Below are 24,816 nucleotides of genomic sequence, written 5' to 3'. Positions count from 1 at the left end.
TATATATATATATATGTATATTCATTGTATAATTTATTACGCAACATTTTTACGAATATTTCTGACTGGCCAAGTAGTAAAACTTTCGAAATGGAAATCAGGTGCATAGAAAACGCAGTAAAAGTCCGAAAATTGCATTCGGGTTTCGAATTTACGAGAATGCACGTGCTGTGTGACTAGGGATTATTTGCCCGAAATATTGGTGGATGTTTCATATGCCAGGGCAAAGCTTTCCGGTAAAACGCGAGAAGCAAGGCGGAAATATTGGCGGCGAGAAAATATGAGTGAAAACTTGATTTGAGATTGGTGGAACCGAGGTAGAGTTTTCTTGGCAGCGGATCAAGCGCATACTTATATACCTACCTATGCAGACAAATGTATATGTTAGTTATATACGTATTCATGCAAGAGAGAGAGAGAGAGAGAGAGAGAGAGAGAGAGAGAGAGAAGAGGTAGCAAAAGAGGATAAGAGAGGAAGATAAGCAGGTGGCCAATCGATGAAAACGATTTTCTAACTCACTGACCAATCTCTACGTTACATGGAATCGTTGCTTGATAAGAGTTTTTTACGTTTTCTAAATGGACAAGTCTCGAACGAAATTTCCAGGAAAAGGAAGATTTCCACCTCTTATCTTGGTTCTCTAATTTCTCTTCTCTTATTGGACGTAAGAATTGTTTAATTATCTTCATCTGACACGGCCTGACGTCTCATATGATCGTTTTTTAAATAGTATAATACTGTGCTTCATGGAATTTTCAGCATTAATTTCTAATTGTTTTTTAAAGTCATCATATTCATTGAAGTTCATAAACACAGTTCGTAAATGAATATTTTATTTTTATGAAATTGTCGGAATATTATTATCAGTAAACAAATCAGATTATAAAAAAATTTATTAAATAAATGCAATTTTGCATCCACAGAATAAATTATTCCTTTATGTTATAAAAAATTCCATAATGTTGATTTTATTTATTATTAACTAATATCTTTTTAACAGGAAAAAGTTAGATTGAGAAGATAATTGAAGTATGACAAATCAGATTTGATAATATAATCAAATGAAAATTATGGCTTGAAAATTATTTCATTAATCTACATCATGTGTAACATTAATGTATATTAATGTATTTATTGATTGCATTAACGCATGTTACTCGCGAGCAAAATGGGAAGACGTTTAAATATTGTCGAATAATAAGGATAATTGAATCGTGGATAAATCAACGAAAAGTGTGGCTGCAATAAGGGAAAAGTGCCCCATTAGGAGCATAGAGGAAGTTGTCAACAATAGCGGTGCTTAGAACCAAGGATAGTAAGCGGGGTGACACACGTCATGGGTGACAGGAGGGCGAAAACCGAAAATAGAGAGGGGCGAAACGACGACCCTTGTACAATTTCGACACGGGATGCTTTCAGAGTAGGACTATTGTTCCTCTCGTCGCCGGAAATGCGAATTTTCACTTACGCGTCCAAACGCAGTCGTTGCTTACTCCGAGTCGTTTTATTCTAAAAGCCAAGTGATTTAATTTAACGTACTCTTTCAAGTATCCATTTAAAATTGTTCGTTATTACTGGCTAAGATGAAAATTTCTTTAACACTTAGTTCAACACCCCAATAAAATTTCTTTTTTTATGTCATAATGTTTAATTCATTTTCTTATAATTGTTGTAAATTAAATTCAATTTATAATACAGATTAGCACAAGCTTTGCTTTATTTAATTTTATAATTTAAAAAATCACAAAACATTTCTCCGTATATTTTTCATTATGTAAAATAGCAAATTAATGAGCGAACCAAATGAAAGTTCACGCAAAATAAAAAATAATAATGCTTTTTGAAAATAATTATTATTTATGCAACAGTAAAAAATATACTAATTTTTATGATGTGATTTTATGATATAATCATTTTGTGTGCATTAGACAGCTTCAATGTAAATATTACGTTAAAGGACAAAATTATTAATTAAGTATAATTTATTATGAGAGATTAAAATTGTATCCATATATACAAATTGGAATAAATTATTACATATACGCAGAAGCATGTACATAGATATTCCACGAAATGAGCATACATTATGAAAAATGAAGAATTATCAATTAAGTGCTTAAAGAAATTTTATTATTCATATATATTATTCGTATAAATACGATGGCTAGATCATTCAATTGTTGACGAATCATATTAATTCTTATACGGTGAGTGCACTCGCAATATTTTTACCTATTACGAGAATATAAAACGTTATCTTTCTAGTGAAGATATTGAAATTCCGATCCGAGGTGGTAGAAATCAAATTCAGCAAGATTCGTTCGGATACATTCGCACATGGTTGAAGGGTATGTCTGGTATGCAAATAAATTGTTATTTCGCGGCTTTCGTTAAATCAACTAAATTATTCCGTTAAATCGCTGCGCCGCCGTTTCGCCGCGCTGACGTTTTCCCAGTTTTACCGGCCGAAAGTGAGTTACGCCGTTTCAATCGTCAGAATGAAAAGTGTCAAAGGACGGCATAAATCTGCTCGTTCAAAAACAAAGCGCTTGGCCTCTGAAAACGAATATTCAGTGGAAAATATCGCGCCTCTCATGCCCTGGTTATTTAAACCAATGGTATTTTCTGCGAAAGCAATGGATCCGCTCGTCAAGATAAAGGCCTGCGATATTGATTTTTTTTTTCAACATTTCACTCGATGCTGTTTACGTGTGTGTGTGTGTGTGTGTGTGTGTGTGCGTGCGTGCGTGCGTGCGTGCGTGCGTGCGTGCGTGCGTGTGTGTGTGTGTGTGTGTGTGTGTGTGTGTGTGTGTGTGGTGTGTGTGTGTGTGTGTGTGTGTGTGTGTGTGTGTGTGTGTGTATATACGTATGTATGTCTATAGAAGGTAAATGTTAAGTCTGTTTTCTTTTCCGGCATTACTTTTCCGTTCATTATGCCAATATGATTAAAATTAAATTAAATCATAAAGCAGCAGGTCTATAAATATTACGAATGAAAGTACGTAATGGCATAAGCAGTTAACGAAATTAATGATAGTCTCAGGAAAAATTCAATGGGATGCAATTTAAAGAGAAAAAGGAAGAAAGAACAAACGAGAGAGAGAGAGAGAGAGAGAGGGGAAGGGGGGAGAGGGGGAAGGGGAAAGACGCATTAAAACATTTAATTGAAGCGTTGAGAATGAAACTTTATCAATCGATAGGGTACTCGACGATTGCAGAAATACGGATGAACAACTATATACTTAATCCTCTCACCGCCTGTCTTTCACTTTTCTCTTTTCTTGTTTTTTTCCTTGGTATGCGATCGTAGTTCGTCTGATGTTGCACTCAACAGGAGAGCTCTACAGATTACTAGCGTACGCTTTTCCACTTGAAGGTTCCTCGAGATTTATCTACTTTATGGAACGGAAGGCTCGGCACGTCTTTATAGTTAATCACGTGATCGTACACTCGCATGAATCTCGTTTATGTTATTCAAGCTAGTCATGCAGTAGCATCAATAAGCTGTTATAATAGTATAAGATATAACACAAACACATCTAAATATACAGGCGCATATTATGAATTTTATTTTAATTAATACTTTCACTACATATGTCAAGTTTTATATTACAATAAATAGTTCATATACAGATTCTTGATATCCAACGAGAATTCCATATCAAATGGAATTCTCGCTAATGGATATGAAAATATAAATAATGAATAGCGATAAAACGAGCCCAATCTCATGTCCATAGTGATAATTTAACCAATGACGAATGTATGCATGTTTTGTTATGATGGTGATTCAGTTGAATTTTGAGCGAGAAATTATGCGTAAAACTCTTTATATAATATCATGAAAAATAAAATTCGAAACGTCGCAGTGATTAAAAAAGTGTGATAAGTTAAACACCATTGTATGTTATGTACAAAGGATATTTACATATGCAAAACATATTCAGAAATATCAGAACATTAAAATGATAATTCGTTTGCGGTTGTCATAAAGCGATGCCGAAAATTAGATGTGTCATAACGCGAAATTCTAATTTTTGCAAATTAATTTTCTATACTTTACAGCATATTGTTACACAGAAAAAAAATCTTTATTGAAAACGTAGAGAATGTAATTTTAGTGCAGTTATGTTGTAAAATATATATATATATATATATATATATATTCAGCTTTGCTTTTTGTTTTAATACAAATTAATTATATCTCATGAGAGATGATATTGTATAAGATTAATACAGAATCTCTATACTTATAAACATTTTTTTGAAAATAGCATATGTATAAAGCCATTGTTTTGTATTAAATTCAAAAATGAAAACAAATACATGAAAATAAAAAACTAGATAAAACAAGCTTTACTAATTTTTTTTCAAAATTTGACTTGGATTACTTTAAAAAAAGCTGCTTGTATTAGGTGTACAACTTTGCTTCCGCCGTTTTTTTTTCCGAAATTCGAGGCTTTATTGTAAAAAACTGGTTATACATTTATGATTCAAAGTATTGTCCATCGCTGGCCACTACTTTCTCCCATCTTTCGGGTAGCGTACGAATCCCGCATCGAAAAAACTGATCATCTTTTGAGGCTATCCACGAATCGATCCAATTTTTTACTTTTTCATAAGACTGGAAGTGCTGGTCAGCCAGGCCGTGTGCCATTGATCGAAACAAGTGATAGTCAGAGGGAGCAACGTCTGGAGAATATATATAATAATGGGCGGGTGGGGTAGGACTTTCCATTTCAACGTTTCCAAGTATGTCTTGACCACTTTCGCAACATGGGGTCGAGCATTGTCATGCTGCAAAATTACTTTATCGTGTCTCTCGTTGCATTGCGGCCGTTTGTCTTTCAATGCTCGGCTCAAATGCATCAATTGCGTTCGATACCGATCGCCTGTGATTATTTCAGTCGGTTTTAACAGTTCATAATACATTACGCCGAGCTGGTCCCACCAAATACAAAGCATGACCTTGGACGTCAAAATCACCGTTCTTGAAGCGTTGAAACCACTCACGACACGTTCTTTCACTAATAGCGGCCTCACCATAAGTATTTGAGAGCATTCGATGAGCCTCAGCCGCAGATTTCTTCATATTGAAGCAAAAAATTAAAACCTCCCACAAATGACGAGAATTTGGCTCGTAAATTGACATTTTCAATCGAGAATAATTTTATGATGCAGACACAAATCGATTAATGTTTCTATGGGGTTATGTTGACAGATGCCCAAGTTTATTGTATGACGTCTATGATCTATTTATTTCGACCATCACTTACCGCTAAAGCCATTTATAGGAAAACGGCGGAAGCAAAGTTGTACACCTTATATATATTTATTAAAATGTAGCTTTTTGTACATATATGTATATTTATTATTATGCAGTTATTAATTAAAAAATTGTATTCATCACGTTTGTGTTCACAAAAAAATAATACATTGACAAAACATTGGTCACGTTTCACATCATCTTAATTAACATCGATGTAGATTAATAATTTAGAAACAAAATTCTGTCCACGGATTTAGTTTATTGACAATTCTATCAGCCATGTGAACGTGCACAGAATGTTTCAAAGTGACAGCAACTGTAGTTCATCCTTTATTAAACTTCAATATTAAATTATGACGGTAAATTGGGGATATCAAAGTTTATATGAAATACAAATAATGTATTTTGCGATGGCTTTTTATAGATAAAAAATATGCCGAAACCGCGAAATTCGATTTCTATGTATTTTTTAACAAAATTTGGTCTGCTTGTCCGTAACAATAAGACATTTTTTAGAGTTATCAAATTTTGCAATTTTTTGGTTTATATTTTTATTAAAGATTTCTATGTAACAATTTTCTCTTTCTTTATTTAACTCAATTATTTCTCTCTACAAATAATCGATCAATTTGCATACAAAATCATGTTACGTGTTAAATTTGCTGGAAGCTACGGTGTGCCGTGTCGAACATGTCGATTCTTTTGTGTAAATCTCGCAATGTGTATTCCGATATCGGTGTGGTTTTTGGGGAGAGAAGCCCCTAGGGCTAGGAAGAACCTAGTAGTATAGGAACGGTGGGATTGATGTAATGGAACGGGGCGAAAATGTAGTAGGCGCAAGTCCCGGGTCTTCCACCGTTGCAACTCTAATCATCCAGTAAGGTCACGTAGCTATGACTACGTCAAGACGTATATAGGGATAAGAGAGATGCGAGGATGGCGAGAGGCGATATATACTTACAGCGTCACTGTTGAGCTTCCACGTAACGTCAGGAGCGGGGCGGGATTTGCCTGAAGTGCAGTTCGCCCGTAACATCTCGCCTACTGCTATGCGCTCCTTCTCGGTACGAATCGTAGGATCCGTTTTTGGGGCGTCTAAGGCATAATAATTATGTCGTTTAGCACATGCGACTGCTGCCACGGCACTAACTCGACACCTGGCGACACGCCAACGGCGCCGGGGGCGTCATAGAGCATACCGGAAACACTTGAACAACGACCCTGTCATGTTTGGTACTGACGACTAGGGCTAGTGTTTCCAACGTGTCCCTCGGCACCGCTGCCATGCATTTTGTTTAATAATTTGTAATCTGCATTACATCGTGACATTGCTGCAGAAATTATATATTCTTATCTGATATACGAGATTTTCTCTCTCGTGCAGAAACAGTTGGATATAATTACGGTGACCATACATTCTTTATTGTAAAAGACAGTCCTTTATTTTAGGTATACAGTTATCCTTTAGATTTATTTGTGTCTTTAAAATTCAATTTTGTTCTTTATTTTTCAATATTGTCCTTTATTTTGACATTATGGGAAATTCTTTTTTAACTAGCATTCCAATCTATATGTACATAATATTATATTAATAAGAAAATTTTTACGGAAAATATTTTACAAAATATTTTAAGCATATAAATGCAATTTGTTTTTGTTAATTATATTTTTTAATTTTTTAAATTAAATTATTCAAACTGGAATTGTTTTCATTTTTTTATTAGTTCGAACTTTTTATTATTTCAGTTCAAAGCTCAATTTGTTTCAAGTTACAGTCAAACTAATTTAAAACTATCAGAAAACTGTGCAGTATCTCGATTTAATTATACTGTGCAATAAAATTTTATAATGCATAGATTCTTGACAGTAATAAACTGGTTTGAACATATGTAGGAACAATGCCCTAAACTATTTCAAATTTATTCTTTATTTTCTATAAGACAATATGGTCCACCATAGGTATAATAATCAACAAATAATAATATATATTTTTTTAAAAGTTATAATTCTTAACTCTTTAACAGCAAGATGAATATTTAGATATCCAAGAAAATACTCTTTCAGAAAGAATTTTTGATAACGAGGCAAAAATATTTTTTACGTATTTAATTTTATTTTAGCAACCTTATGCAGTATAAAAAAATAAAATAATATTAATATTAATTGGATCAATAGTTCTTTTTCTTCTCCTTTGAATTAAATAAGCAAATTTTGAGATAAAATCAAATTTATTTAAGTAACACATAAATTATTTCGTAGTATTAATATATATATGTTTCTATATGTTTAGAATAAATCTTTACCACTGGCACAAATAATATTTGAACACAAAATCGATATCCAAGATTACATCTTATTCTAGATTTAAGAATTTTCTATTTAAGAGTAAAATATTCTTTTATTAACAATAAATATGATCCTTTTATCAATCCTATTTTATATAATATAATAGATCGAAGAATAGTACCATCTGGAAATCTTTTCCAGGATATAATAATTCTTCGGATATAAGTTGATTTGACCCAATTGCGTTTCTCATCGAATCAATGTATAAAATGTGTAAAAGAAGTTAAATAATATAACACGAAATTTCTTTCTTTACTAACTCTCTTATAATAAAGTGAATTTTTAAAATATCAAAAAAAATAAAATTAGATTCAACCCGATGATTTATTCATATTTTATCTAATCAATATAATAAAATGGGTAAAAAGAAGTAAATAATATATATGAAATATATGAATATGTGAAATTTTTTTTTCTGTTAAACAACGTATACACGCTGTAAAATAGACAAAGCTATAAGGTGCATTTTCACCAACTTGCTATTGGAGGGAAATTTTAAGGAAATCATAATAAATTGTAATATTCATAAAATACGATTAAAATAAAATTATGTTATTATAATTTGATTGCGTGACACAATAAACTCTCTGATTTGAAGATCAAAATTATTCTGCACCTTTCTGTATTTTTTTATAGCATTTCTGTATTTTTTTATTCACTTTAAAAATATTAATTTGTCAAGAATTTTATTTTTTAATTTATATATTTGACTATACTTATTTTTACTTCTTGTATTTTATCTATTTCATATTTAATCTTTTTTTCAATCTATATACTTTATCTATATTTATCCAATTATGCTGCATAAAGTTCCGGAAAGTATAGCAAACCATATTATATTTTCAGTAAAATAAAAATTCAATTGTGTGTATAAAAAGGGATTACAAGAATATCGGAAAATAAGCATAGATTCAGTTTGTCTATTGAAAATGAACGATATATCTTATTGTAGTATTATAGGGCACATCGATTTTCCTTAAATCCGGTATTACAGCCGATTGTTGATCCCTACATTGTGTTTGCGAAATGTATCACCACTTTGGAACCAAGCACTAAAATAGACAAAGAATGACGTGTAGATATATTTCGGACAATTCCGGAACGAGCAATTTATCTTCGACAAAATCAAAAAAGAAATTTTCAACGTCGACATGCGCACGTACTTACCAACTACTTCCATCTTGGCCCTTTGGATCCCAGTGTGATAAGAAGGGCTGCCTGCGGACACTTCACACTTGTAAGTCCCAGTGAGCTCTCTGGCCACGTTCACCAATGTTACGTCGTGCGAGTTCGATTTGGAGACCTGTAAAACGCGAAGCTTGATGTACCGTGCTTCACCTATGCTCCCTATTCTACACCCTCTCCATTTTGATTTTCTATACTCTGCAACTCATTCCTTTTTCCCATAGCCATTTTTACGTTCGTACGCCGTTACGAAAAGTTTCATTTTTCATGATGGAGGTTTGTCAATAGTTAGAGTCCCTGCACAATCATGAATTTCCAACCCTGAAGCGATGTCTCGGCAATATTCTCATGCAGATAATTTGCTGGCAAGAATTTTATTTTTGCGTGATCTTCATAAGAATTCATACAGAACTTTAGAGAATGTCTACATTTTAACATTTTCCAATGTTGTTCCAATTAAACTTCATGCTCGACGATCACGAGTTCGGAGAAAGTTTGTCGAAAGAACAAAATGCAATGAATAAGACGCAAGGAATATTCATTACTGGAATGGTTCACCGCTTGTATTTAGGTAACGTTCTTTTAGTCTGTCTTATGATAAGGATGTTGCGATTACAAAATAGCGAGACGATGGAAAAGTAAATTTTCATAGAACTGGTTATCAGTCGTGCTTGCACTTAGTTATCCCGTGTTCGCTAGTCTGAAGAAGGAAAACGATAATAAGTATCGAGCGTGCATTCGGGCAACTTTGCTAAAAGCGGATCTCAGTGAAACTGTCAGTGAAGAGTAACGCCATTCGCGGAGATTCTTTTCAAAATGACGTTCTTCGGAATGCTTTTAAAGGTGTTTGAAGAACTAAAGAAAGACCTGACAGTATTACATATAGATTACTGTGTGGAAAAGAATTTTTTATTGGAATATCTTTGGAGGAAGCATCACGTTTTAGCTATCTCTTATCGAAGAACAAAAGTTTCTTGTCTTGCAATATCGATCACGATGACATATCACTGATTCACAACACGTGTGTGGCATCTACGTCAAAAATAAGTCAGCAGCGTGCTTCGACTTCATATGCTACTTTGAGATGTGCCCGAGAAACGCATATATCTATCACAAGAACTTCGAAGTTAGCAAAGGGCAACGTGAAATTTTGTCTGAGAGCGTTGAAATTTCGTATTAAAAAGTTAGTACAGAAATGAAGATAAGTTTTGAACAAAAGTAAAATTGAAGTAAAACATAACTTTATAATAACGTAGAAAGGATCTGAAAGATACAATAGAAACATATCTATATTATGATATGCAATTCTGTTTCAAGTATTTATATTGTAATTAAATTTTGTGAAATCTTCTTTTTCTCATAATATTATAAGTGATAAATAGATTTAGGTCTTGTTACAAAGACCTATTTCCTCTTAAAAAATTTCAAATTCATGAGGATTAATCTAGCGCCCATCTTTTTCATTCGATGTTCGCGTCAAATCTGGTATTAAGCATCGCTGATATTGCTCTGCTCTGCATTTTGTACCGCTGATCGATTTTACATCCAAACCTTTTCACGTTTAAATCTGGATCCTGCGATCCGACCGCGCACGTTTCTTTTTTGCGACATCGCTCTCTTCCTCTTCGCAGGCATTTATATTCATCGCGGCGAGCGTCTCCGCCTCCTTTACAAACTATATCGGATGAGAGGACAGGTCTTTTTCATCGTTTCTTCCGCTTCTGGCATCTCAGCGTGGACGAGATGCTCGATGAAAAATATCAATGAAAAGGATTGCGCGCCGCGAGTATTCGGATCTACTAGGGCGGAAACTGCGGGAGCCACGCGTTACCTCCTTTATGAAAGGTGTGAACATGCATCCCATTTTTCAGTCTGCGTCCTACATTCTTGATTAAATGAAATCACACGAGCGAATACATGCATGCGCATAACACATGGTAAAATCTCTACCAATTTAAATATAAATAACTTAAAGATTTTAACTTGTTCACATCGCATCGATTTTACTTTTAAATATCAAATACGAATTTGAAAGGAATAAAGACCGTCTTAATATACTTGTTAATGTTAACATTTGTTAAAATAATCAACAACAAATAAATTTTTTCATGTCATTAATTGTCGATCAGAGAATATAAAATATTTCTAATGTTATAGATGCACGGAAAGAATGATTTTACTGAAATATCTAAAAATTTAACTAGATACAGACCTGAAAATAATTTTAAACCATCAAAATAATTATGTAGGATGCTCAAGCAGGTTATTAGAATGTCAAAATTTTTTTGCAGCATTGCTCATTATGCTTGAGTATTCTATAATTATTTTAATGATCTGATGAAATTATTTTCAGATTTACATATCTAATTGAATTTTGTAATTCTTCAGTAAAATCATTCTTTTCGTGCGTAATAAATTCCATATTTCTATGTCCTATACTTACAATTTAGAAAGAGTGAAGTAGCTTGGATCATATCGCTCTCTCTCTCTCTCTCTCTCTCTCTCTCTCTCTCTCTTTCTCTCTCTTAAAAACCAAGTTGAAGGGAGATTGATAGAATTGAAAGAAATGCTGATAAGATTCAATTCTTTCTATCGCAGATGCTAAGATCAGGGAAGGCATAGTATACTATACTTATTTTATCTGCATGCCGGAAAATGTTTTCCGCGAATATTCATTTTCGCAAACTCATACTCAGGTAGAATTATATTTGACGGCTTTTTTTTTCTTTAAAAGCCCACAACACAGAGTAATATTTGAAATTTTATTCTTTGTATTTGTTAAAACGTTACGAGGGTACAAGCGCGCTGTTCTCTCTCGATTCATCGATTACATAACAGTAACAATAGCTCAATACCGTTACATGGTATTACGGACCATGACTCATGTGGAACAAATATCGCCTATTCTTATATCGGCAGAGAAAATACTCGGTTGGAGATATACGAGCCAATCGGGATAGACGATAGAAACTTAATCGAATAGTGAAAAATTATTATCCTAAATCTTCGAGCGCACACGAGAGAGCGATCGCATCTCACGTACTACGAAACGTTCGTGCAAAGCCATTTCTCCTTCGAGTTTAGCTCGACAATAACGCAGTGATAATTGGCAAGTGGGGTATTGTTAAGTGGTGTTGTAAAAAGACGAGATTATCGGTGGCTGCCACACAATTTTGCAGCAAAACGAGTGAACTCATTCTAACTGTCGCGACATGGGAAGCGAATGATCGCGAAAACGTCTTTCCAGTTCACCATCCGGCTATTTGCGCGAACGTTGTAAATTTTCCGTATAAGGATTATGCTGGCAATACCTGCCGTTCTATCTTAGGATGCTTTATATGCTCATGAAAATTCCCAGTCTAGCTTCCTATCTGTCTCAGCTCGAGCCGAGTTTAAATCTTACGCGACTTGCTTTACTCTTATTCCCGTGTCCCGCCGTAATTCACCATGCAGTCATTTTCTGAATTAATATTCATTTGTTAAATTGTTCTAGAAGTTATTCGTCAGGGAATTATCGAGTTTAATTCTTACATTTCATCTTTTTCTTCTCAATCTTTTAAATAGTTTTTTGATATTTAACAATCAATGTGCACATATTAATGTAATTTATACTTTTGAGAACTCAAACTGTCATTTTTTAATAATATTTTAATCAATTAAGTAATATGTTTTAATTACATAAATTAAAACACAAAAACGCAATTTTTTTTTTATTAATTGAATTGAACATTAACTAATAAAGTTAGAAAATTGTAAATTAAAATAAATATTAAGTACACTTTAATTTAATTTGTAATAAATAATTTATTAAAAATTATTCACAAGTTCTATTTGTATTTAAAAAATCATGTAAAAATACTGAAAATGTTTTTTTTAGAAAAATTTATTGCGTATAAAAATATTTTATAGATTACTTTTTGTAATAATAATAACAAAAAAAACTTAATATGTATAAATTCATTAATTATATCTCAATTTTTTATTCATTATATCGGATCTATTATTTTGAATTTCTAAAATTTAGGTATACAGCAATCAAGGAAATTTTCAAAAATATGAGTTTGATAAAAAAATTACTGATATTTGAAATTTGTTTGCCCTTATTGAATTGTTATCAACGTTATTGATTTGTTATCAGCGAAAAAAAACATATAAATACAAATATTAATAAAAATCCGTACAGTAGAAAAAATATGTCCTTGTACAAAGATTAATGCTCCCTATCATTCCTCGTATTCGAATGTTCTCAAAATGTAATGGAGATTAGTATCAAAAGTTATATTTTTATTGTCGCTTTTGTAAGTGTTGCGAAGCAATAAAGTGAAAATCTTGTAAAATAAGTCCAAATTCATACGAAATTCCAGTTGGAAAAATTGAATTTTTACTGTCACATTTGAAGGAAGAAATCGGGAAGACTAGTCTTGCTTCAGATGGAAGTTCCTGTATCTATAACGTCAGTGTCATTTCGTCACAGCTTCTTTCGATAAGTTTCTCTTTCCATATCATTCCTCTTCTCATCACCCGTGCTTTTCTTTTTTCGAGAAAGAAATACTCACAACTTCAAAAGTCATCTGACACTTTTTAAGCGAATTCCATCTCGCTTTTCTATGTTACTTCTTGCCTTTTTGATTATTCTTCTTTTTATCTTGTCTTTCCCCGCTCTCAATAATTCATTTAGTCTTTTTTCATGCATTATATTCCTTGGTCTCCACAATATTGTACCGTTTGTTCCGATTTTTCTCTTCATCGCTTTTTTTTAGCCAGGATCATCTGCTGTATTATTTTTTTTAACCATATCTTTTTCTTTGAGTTACGTTTTTCTTCCATTTAAAGTTCTGTTCTACTTTCGTCCTTTGCGGTAATTATCAGTAAAGCACGACAATCCCACGAGAGTATTTTCCTGCAGGACTTCGGTATGTTCCCTTTGAGTCGTCGGACAAAAGGTATAACAGAATAGAAAGTAAAAAGGAAACTAGCGCAGGACGCTATTAAATGTACACGTTACAAAATATACGTCTTCCTGGGCGTGTTGTATTTCATCCAAGATATTTATTAGCTAAATCATTAAGCAAATTATAAAATTTATAAGAAGAAAATAGGTAACACAGAATAATTGATTGAGGTTATTGACTATTTTTTTCTTAAATAAAAATTAATTTTCTATCATGTTTATTTCTCGAGTATTGATTAACTTTTTTTTAACATTGATAATATTATGAAAAATGCGCTAAATTTAGTAAAAAAGTTTAAAATTAGTAAACAAAACAAAATGTTAGTAATATTGAAATTAATGAAATAATAATTAATTTCAAATAAAAGAATAATTTTGCTGAATTGATCTGAAAATAATTTTGCTGGATCATCAAAATAATTACGTAGGACTCTCAAACATGATAAAAAAAAAAACATGTTGCAAAAAATGTTGGATGTTCTATCAATTTGGGCGTTTTACATAATTATTTTTATGGCCCAAAAATATTTTCGGAATTGTATCTATAATAACTAAATTTTCAAATATTTCAGTAAAATCATTCTTTCCATGCAGTAAATCTAGATGACTTTGTCAAACTATAATATTAAATTCTTGATCGCTACACAAACTCTAGATTTAAGCCTAGATTTAATTCTAGATTTCATATTGATTAAATTAATGTAAAATGTAAGTGTATTAGAATGGCAGAAAAAATTATTTGTGAATTATTCTCATATATACTCAATAAGCGCAACCATGTACCTAGGATTAATCTCTAACATTTTTCTTCGACGCGTGAGCGCGTTTGCGAGGTCGTTATACAAACCTACAGGATATTGCTTTCGCGCCGAGTGCTCTCTCTTGCGGAAAGGGGGATTCCATTTTCTCGAGCGTCGGAAAATTTAAGGAGAGCCACACCTTAAGAGAACGCGAGAAAAAGGGATGTGAAGGGAAGGGGTAGATTCGCGACGCGATTGCGGCGACGTTGAATCGACGTCCGTAAAACACGGAACTCGCTTGACCCAGGTTCAAGCCGTGTCGCGGTCGTAGTACATGCCATAAATCAGTCTATCGATTCTTTTCCTCACCCTACACCCGCAACAGAAACTTTTGCCTTCGTCGTGACCATATCGGCGGAAAAATGGAGGTACCACGATGCATGAGAGATTAGAAAGGGCGGTTGGGGAAAGGAAGATCAGTTGTCCAGGGAGCGGTAAGAAGTTTCGTCCTCGGCGAGAGAATGCGACTAGATCTTCTCTCTTATCGAATCTACTTACAGGCTGTGTTTTCTGTAGAAAAATAGATTACGATCGGATCGAGCGTGAGTCGCAAAAAGATAGCTCGTCGTTTACTCGCGCGAGCGCAAAAATCGGGCCGGCTTTAGTTCTTATCTCAACGGCTCTTCGAAAGAAAGAGCACATTTGATAAATGGATCTAACAGTCCATCGATATGCGCATCTCTTGAGGAATTTATGGTACACATTGTACAACAATGCAATACGTTGCGACTTAAAGTATTAATTTAAAGTAATTTAAGACATTTAGCAATCGAATTTCAAGTTTCTTCATATTATCTAAGTTGCGCGCATATTGTTTTTGCTAAAACTTGAATGTCGATGATTAAATTCCATGACACAATATAAAATTGTTAACTGCGAAACTTGAAATTTTAAACTTATTTATTCTGGTACCGTGTAGAATCTTTTTCATGGATTAAGGACTGATTTATCGGGAAAACTCCATCCGTATAATGAAGACCATGGTATTACTGAGATTAGTATAATAAACTTTCACGAAAGTGTTATTAAAGAGATAAGATTTTTATTGCAAGTTAATTGAGAAGTTGAATGTAATAAAGCTAAATCTAATCGGTGACTTAGTTATTACTTTAAAAGAGGCACTGTTTATACTCAATGTAAAATATACACATACACATGCAGCAAAGATATTTCAGAGAATTAAAATGTTTCAGAGAATTCTCTTACTTACTGATCATTTGAACAATTTGATTTTTCCATAATTATATGTGAATATGATTATATTTTTCTTTATATTTTAATTTTTGACATTAGACATTTTCATAATAAAAAGTTTAAGATTTTATTAAAGTTTAAATCTAATTAAAGATTGATTAAATGGAATAAAAATATCTATCAAGAAAGTTTAAAAATATATGAAGCGAAAAATATAAGGACAGAAGAATAAAAACATTATGAATTCTTTCCTTATACCACGGAATGTAACAAATATGCAAGATGTCTATACGTTATAAGACTAATTCTCTAATTTTTAATATGTAATTGAATTAGTTAAAAAAAAAATGAAAATTTAGGATTTTTATTCTTTAAAAAAAAAAGATAAAATAAATTTTTTAAATATAATTTTTTTTGTAAATTTATTTTTGAATAAAAAAAACTTTTAATGAATTTTATATTTAAAAAAATTATTCAGCCAAAGAATAATATAGATAAATTTTTTATGTTAAAATTTTTTAACGTTTTTTATGTTAACATTTTTTGCAACGTTTATTTTTTGCATGATTTAATGTTCTATCGATCAACGATTGCAAATTAATATTTTGACTAATCGACTTCTCATAAGTGATAGAAATTTGTACATATTTGTATTTATTTATGGGTAAATTACTTACGTTAACTTGTATACCATCCACGTCGAAAATACTGTAAGGTGGTGGTGGTTTCCGGTCTGGTATGAAGCGATAAAATTCTCGATCATTGAAAAACCATTGTATTGTGTACAATGCTAAGCCTTCTAGGTCGTAATGGCATGACAATGTTACGGATTCACCTGATCTCACCATTTTCGGAACATTTATCGTCAAATCTTTCAAACCTGTTGCACCTGCAAACAATAAAAAAACATTTCGCTATGAAAGATGTTTAATAATGCGTCTTGTTTATATGTAAAAAGAATATTTATTAATATTGAATTATAATATACAACAGTCGTGATTAGAATTCGCAAAGTGCACACAGCATATTTCATGCATTATTTCAGCAATGCATTTACACATGGCCAATCGACGCATTTGAATGATGCATGCTATCTCCGAATGTGATTTTAGAATTAAACGCTGATCAGAAAGTGGGTCAGTCATAAATAATCTAGGTAAATTTTTTATGTCGCGAATCAAAACTTCGCGACGTGATTTAATGTTCTATCGATTTGTGATTGTAAATCTATTATGTACTAGTCGACTTTCTATAAGTGATGAGAAATATCTAGTTAGAAAACTTTAAGTATGTTTTATGGATAATACTAAATTACAATTTTAAAACTTACTGGTCTATTCGAATCTATTTGATCTAAAATGTAATTTATTTTCTTACTCGTATTATTTAAAACTTTTTTCTCTAGTATTTGATGACTCCATCTATTAATATATGATTTTTTGTAAAATATTTTATTTTTTATAGATTTCAATCATATTGATTTAAAAGATATGTATGTACAGTTTTAAACAAAGCAGGAGATGAATGTTTTATTTATACTTTGATCTATTTTAAGAATTGTTCCCTTACTTCAAAAGTGGGACAACTAAAAAAATTAAGTTTGCTAAAAAAAGAAAAAACTATTTTTTAATTTGATAAAAAATGACGAACTAATTAAATAATATCGGCAAAAAGAATATATTGTTAACATATCAAATATTATATTTGCCAATCATTTTTCACAATTCTTAACCAAAACCTATTTTTTAGTTGTGATGACTTTAATAATTTTTTTAAACTATCTTTTTTTAATTGTGACAATTAAGACGATTTTTTATTTAGTTAAGTTAGATTGCTTTTAATGATTGATAGATAATGTTTATCTAACTCATTTATGGTAATAACTCGAAAATTATATTTTTTGAACTATTTCATTTTAGAAATAAGAAAACGATGTATATAATACTTAATTTAATAATTTAATAATTTGTATAATTTGTATAATTTATACATTTTTTATTGTAAACAAATTATTTATATTGTAAAAGATTATGGTATTCAGAGTTATTAATAATTTAATAATATAATTTTAATAATATAATTTTAGTGACAATGTATCTCTTACCTAATTAAATGTATAGAGATGAAAGTATAAAAACGTGATAATAATTTTTCAATTTCACAGAAATTATTTGTTATTGCTGAGCTAGGACTAATATTTCAGTTGTGTTTTATTATTCGTTAAGATACTGAAAGCACAAGGGCTTTATTCTTGGAGAGACATTTTTCCTAAGATTAAGCCTATCTCAATCCATTTCCATTTCTTTTTCCCTTTCACGAGGAAAGATATTTTGCTTTCTGAGCATTTCTGTTCTTTCAGAGAGAACAGTTTTCAAACTGCAATGTCATCAATTCATGCAAAAAATAAATTGACTTACAGTAGATCGACAATTATAGATGAGTTCATCAATAATAGGATAATGGAAGTATAATAGAATAATCGAAGTTTGTCTTTAAAAAACAATTTTGTTATTAATCTTAAGGGGGAAATGAAAATGACTATTTATTCTGTTTAATACAATGACATATAATACATTATTATTACATTATGTAGAAATTGACTGAAAATATTAACATAAACATTGTGATCTACTTATGCAATATGACAAATCTATCGTCGTACATAATTAACTCAATTAACATAATTGATTGTATCTCATCAACGTTTGCTAAAGTGTTTGATCAAACAACACGCCAATATAGTATAATACATGCAATTTTCGATGTAAACTCTATTAACACGATTGTTTCAACATTAGTAATAGATGCGATGGAATTTAGGTGTGACAGTATTATATTTCTACATTTATTGCATTATTTCGCGAGGATTACGCACTCTCTGTAGCAACGAATGCTGATGAAAATTATATATGCTGCAAACAGTAAAAAGCAGCGAAAGGCGATCATACTACAGCAAGTTACATCTTAATTGTGGTGCAAGTTGATTTTAACAATTTTTCTCGAATTTCGCTCGTTTTCCCATACGAAAATAATGAGACGAAAGATAAAGAAAGAAAAAGAAAAAGACGAGATCGCGAAAATGATTGTTTAGCGATCGGAAAACACTTTATTCGCATTCAGAATTCTGTAATCGCAAAGTGTTTCGAGATCCCGGCGTTGAAATACGGTTGTCTTTTGGTAATTTCCACTCGAAGCTCTTGCGGTCATCGGGTATTCCTGTTGCCGGTCTTTCCGCCGATTCTGAGCTGCTTCGAATCCTATTCCAGCGGAGTGATCAAAGCGAAAAGGCAGTCGGCGGGGCCTCTATTACCGTCCAAAGGAAGGAGATCCTCGTGCACGATTCCCTTTGTCCACCCCCTCGAGAAACCAATTACAAAGAAGAAAGCGCGGTATCGCGCGCGAGTTAAATTAATTCAATGTACGTGTTAGTATTGGGCTAAATGCTTTCGATAAACTTTGCCGAGCGCCCCGTAAAGGGCGCGCGTTTGCGGTGCAACTTATTCCCAGCGTAAACTTTATTCACGCCGTCAAGCTAGCTCGGAAGTAGAACTCCGGCGCGACCGCAATTCCGTAATTAGTATAATAAATAATCTAGTGCGAGACCAGGAGAGAGAGACGTAGGAACGTTTACATAACGTAGATGCATACCGCATGTGACGTAGCACTTCTTGAAATGGGATAAAAATGCATGAAACGTGCGCTGCATAGGATGCGCTTTCGCGAAACGCGGAAACATAATGCTTTCCCGTACGAACCTTAAATGGTTTCATAATGTTGCCAGTGGACGATCGTCGGCGTTACTGCGCAGCGATTAAGTTAGCAACGCATTATCTCGCACTCCGTTAATCAGATGGAGATTTACGCGGATATTAAATGCAGCATCGCGATATAAATCTGGAGTAACTTACTGAACAATCTGCTACTACTTAGTCATTCGAATGAAGTAAAATACTTTTAATTTTTAAGTCTTTCGAAGTTTCATCCCTATATCTTAGGTTTATGCTTACATTACTTAGCATAAGCCGAATCATCGCTCAAGCAACGTCGGCACTTCTGACGTGGAATTGCATGAGCGAGCAAATGGAAATGCATCTTCATGGAATAGCTGGGCGTAACGTGCAAACGGTGGAACGTTACGATTAGACGTTTCGCATATGCCACACGATGCCCGCGAGACATTTGCTCCAGGAGATGTTCGGCGGGCTGCGAATACTGTTTATTTTCGCTATTAAGCTGGGAGAAATATGGGTTAACTACTACCAAGTGCCGCAGATCGGTGATTAAGTGCAATAAATAATTCCAAGGCACGGAGTGCCGCATTAAGCTGTGCACCAGATAACACCATTGTACGCTCGATCCTCTGCTTTTTGAGAGCGTAACGGGAGCGTAATTTCGTGAAAGAGCAGGAGATAACATGCAAATGTTGCTATATCTCGTTTCGCAGAATGCTCTCGATACTGTTACAATTTATTGTTCTTAAAAAGGCGCGGACTTTTTACATAAAAAAGATATTGCGAAGGAAAGTGTAGGCAAATAACTAATTGATTCATATATCGGCGAAATTAATCTGCTATAAAAATAATGATGTTTCTTCTTCCTTCGTTTCTCTGCCTTTCTTTAGAGAAGAACTTCCACAATATTAATTTTATTTATATTAAAAAAATTTTCTCTTTAATGTCAAAAAGAATCATAAAACATTTTTATTCATATCTGTAAAGTTTATCTTCTTGATGACTTGTTTTTCGGTATGTATCTATATCTAAATAAAATTATATTAAAATGAGAAATTATTTGTACTTGGTAATAAATTATTCGCAAGATATATAATATACTCAGATATTTTTTATAATACATATCGCTCTCTTACACAACTCAAGAAATTATAAGTTTCTTACAATTAAAAAAGAAAGGAAGGATTTGTCGACTTGATAAAAAATTAAATTGATTAATTAAATTATTATATATAGTAAAAAGAATATAACGTAAAAAATTCTAACGTAATCAATGATATCATTAGTCATTATTATTGTTATTTTAATTTGCATGGAAAAAATGATTACGATTGCTACAACAAAATTCGCCCATCAATGCATTTTTTGGTTAGAAGAACTATATAGTACGATTGTGTAAGATTATCTTAATGGCATTAAGAAATTAAAATATTAATTAAAATATCTATTATACAGTTATCACAAATGTATTAATGAGCAAAAATTATTATTATTTCCGGTTATTGCAATCGGAACGTTTTTTTGTGTTGTGATATATTTAACATTTTTTAATGAAGTTTTGTTAGTTCATTTTCGATGATTGATAGTGTTTACTTAATTCATTCGTAATTAATTAATCCTGCTTAACAATGCTATTCTTAGACCCGATTTTTCATTTTTTTTGGTTAATTTGATGATGAATGATTATTAATTTATTTAAACTTAACTTTATTTGATCTAATGATAATATAAAAATTGTGTTTTTTTAGCTATGATTAATCACTAAACTAATAAATCTCGGTTGCACCAACGTTACTTTGATTTTAAGTGAAACTTAAAACTCGCTCTATCTCATTTTAAAAACTGAAAAGAGATAAAGAGAGTTTTTTAAGTCTCGCTTAAAATTAAAGTAATGTTGGTGCAACTGGATCTAAGTCATCTATAAGTTAATTTAAAAGTTACTCATTATAAAACCATTAATTTAATGATTCATATAATAAGAAAAATGCAATTTTTTTTATATTATAATCGGATTAAGTTGTACTACAAATTAATCAGAAAATGGAAAATCGTACCTTAATGTGACACATCCAATGTTTCTTTTACTTTGCTATGTTATAACTTTTTTCTTAATGAAGATATATATGTATATTTATATTATTGTTGTATTTCTTGATATTTGGAAGTTCGATCGAAAACAATTTGTCATAAATGTTCATTTTTATATGATATTTTACAATATCCAGTGTAGTAGATACGTGACAAAACGATATAGAGCGACATCGAAGGATTAACTCATTCAATAACTAAAAAAAAAATCACGTTTTTTGAATTGTGTCACTTTTGAAGTAAGAGAGCGATATCATTCTTTATATTCTTTTCAAATATTTATTTTATTCAACAGAATTTAATAATTAAATTTTATATTCAACATTGTATTTGACTCAAATATTATATATATAGCATTAATAATAAATATCAGTTTATTACTCTTTGATAATTTAACTTTATAATATATCGGAGATTACTAAACAAAGCCAATTTTAATATGTCTCTTAGAAATTTTTTTTATATAATTTATTTTTTATATATTTTATATATTTTATATAAATTTTTGTATGTTATATTTATTTTTTTATTATATGTAAATTTATTTAAAATATGATCGTTATAAGATATTTTTCTAAATCTTTGTTTCGGCTACATATCAGTTTAGTTAAATGACAATTACAAGAGGTATCAAAATGCGGAATGTCACACGCAGTTGTTTCACTTCCATAAAATCAATTATCAAATTCGCGAATTTTATTTTGTAGGTAAACAGCTAACGCGATGATACATGCAACTTAAAATGTAATTTGAAATTTGTTCAGTAATTATGTAAAATTTGATAAAATGCAATTATTTATACATATGAATTATTGTAATTATTAAATTATATTTTTATCTTGAGATAAAAGAGAAATAAAAAAAATAATAAGAAATAATTCATTTAATGTTATGTAATAAAATTATATTTAATGTGTAATATATAATGAAAAAATATAATGTAAAATATTTTTAAGAAACATTTTGAAATAGTACTCAATGTTATAAATTTAAGATTATCAGAAAGTAATAAATTAATACTTATATATATTATTAATGCTAACTTAACCGTTAATGAGATCATAAAATCTTATTTATTACATATAAAGGAGCCATTGAAACACTTGTACCGGACAAATTTACAGATAAAAATTTCCACGTTGCTTTATTATTAACATATTATATCTATGTTATGCTCAAAATTTGATCGGTAAAAATCTTGTTTTAAACATTTTGAACTATTTAAAATTTAAAATATGCTTAATTGATATATTTAACATGTTTTAAACACGTTTTTTATAATGCTATTAAAATCATGTATGAAGCATTAAAAATATATAAAAAAAAGGTTTTGATTTAAAAAAAAAGAAAACACATTAGCTTTCGCCAATTTTGATTGCACTGCTTACGATAACCTACGACGTCGTATCGGAACACAATTGTCGCAACTTAATTACTATATTCTCAATAAGCGTTTGCAAAGCTTGCGCTCGCTTTGCCTAACAAACTCGGCATAAAAGAAAACAAACATTTCTCTCACGATGTCCGTGTTGATTACAAAATAACGGGCTTTATTGGCTATTACTCCGATCGCGGGCAAGAGCTTCGCGCCTCCGCGCTGCAGCGACGGGTCGCGATCCGGGCATAAAATACAAATGAAACTTGCGCGCGAATAGCCGATAACGTTACACATAAACAAGGTATGGCCAACGTTTGTAGGGGACGTCAGAGAATCGATGATAATCCCGGAGCGGATCGGCCAAACGCTCGTTCGTAACGCAGCGACCGGGATTTTGCCATTTTTATCGAACGCGCACGCGTTTACAGCTCGTTCCCGTAAACATCGAGACTCTCTGCGTGCGATTTTATTCGAAATATATTCATGGCGTTCAATAATGCGTTGTTAGTGCCACCGGTCTTGCTGAACGATGGTACAGATCGTTAGACAACTTCAGCGAGCAATTTAATGCCTGTTACCGAACGCTTGTACGTTACGGAGTTCGCCCAGCTGTGTGCGTAATATTATCAATTGCGAAGTTGCGTACCGAATTAAGGTGAAAATTATTCAATATATATATCGGGGACATTTGCAATTAACGTATCAAATATAATGCTAGATATTTCGCGAGTAATAAATTAACGTTTCTGTCTATTTTTTTTTCTTTTTATTGCGAGGACGCGCAGTATAAGCAATTTTGTACAGAGATGTACATGTTTAGTGACAGATTCCATTCATTTAATTTCAATGTCCGTTGTAATGGTGGATGTTGTGTATGTAGCACTGGAAAATTCCGGGGGCTAGGTAAATAGATACGGAACAAATGCCGGTGGGTGAATTCGGATCGATGTGGTTCGATAAATGTAAATGGTGAGAGAGGGGGAGGGTGAATACTTTCCGCGCGGGTTTATGAAAAAAGCAATTGAATGTTGGGTACGTGTGCGTACGAGCGTGATCATGTTACCCGAGAGCATTCATCATTTTTCCACGACCGGACATGATATACGGAGGTCAATATAAAGGGGATGACTCGGCCATCAAGTGCGTTGCTGTTTTATTTGCAGCTTTTATTTCAAGCTTCCGTTCGAAGATAGATCTTTGGGGAATATAATGACAATTGTAAAAGATAGAAGAAAAGAAATGTAGAGAGCAATATTCGTATCATCGATATTTTCTGCGTGTCTCATTTATTACGCTAATAAAAACACATCCTTGTATTATCGATCGTAATAGTTATAATAATAATAATGCGGTTATATCTTGCGGCTAAAGAATTATTTCGTTCGTCATTAAGAACGCCATGATATCAAAGATTATGCAGAATTTATGGGCTTTTATAGAGGACTACTTTGAAGTTTCATAAAAGTTTCCAATCTACGTAATAAACAAAATCTGCTTATTAATGTATTGGAAATGTAACGCGCAATTTGTGGCGACATTTAAGTGTGGTAGCGCACTAATTAGGCGAGTAATTATCGAAGTTGATTGGTAGATGGTGGTATTAGCTAATAATGAATATGGATAAATGATAAGCGGTTCGTTATTGATTTCGTCACTATTGAAATTATTTCCGCAATGTCACAGCGCGACATTTTTTTCAGTCAATTAATAGGATAAAAAAATACGAACGGATTATTATACATCAATTTTGAATGTAATATTATCATGTAAATTGTGATTGATACTGTGAAAATATTTTTATAGCGATTATTTCTCTTGGAAAATCCTTATTATAAAAAAATTCACTGTAGATACTATTATATATATATATATA

General features: G+C 31.9%; 1 protein-coding gene across 1 annotated transcript in view; it reads right to left on the bottom strand.

Moving 5' to 3' along the window:
- Window positions 1–24,816, bottom strand: part of LOC108687327 — a 113,814-nt gene that overhangs the window by 23,925 nt on the left and 65,073 nt on the right. The window contains exons 2-4 of the mRNA XM_018193027.1: window positions 16,424–16,635; window positions 8,784–8,919; window positions 6,232–6,365 (exon numbers count right to left, since the gene is read on the bottom strand). Coding sequence (XP_018048516.1) covers window positions 6,232–6,365; window positions 8,784–8,919; window positions 16,424–16,635 — 482 coding nt within the window. The remainder of the gene's footprint in view (window positions 1–6,231; window positions 6,366–8,783; window positions 8,920–16,423; window positions 16,636–24,816) is intronic.

The sequence above is a fragment of the Atta colombica genome, unplaced genomic scaffold, assembly GCF_001594045.1.
Source record: "Atta colombica isolate Treedump-2 unplaced genomic scaffold, Acol1.0 scaffold205, whole genome shotgun sequence".
In the NCBI taxonomy this organism is placed as follows: Eukaryota; Metazoa; Arthropoda; class Insecta; order Hymenoptera; family Formicidae; genus Atta; species Atta colombica.
This window is presented reverse-complemented; position numbering and strand designations above follow the sequence as displayed.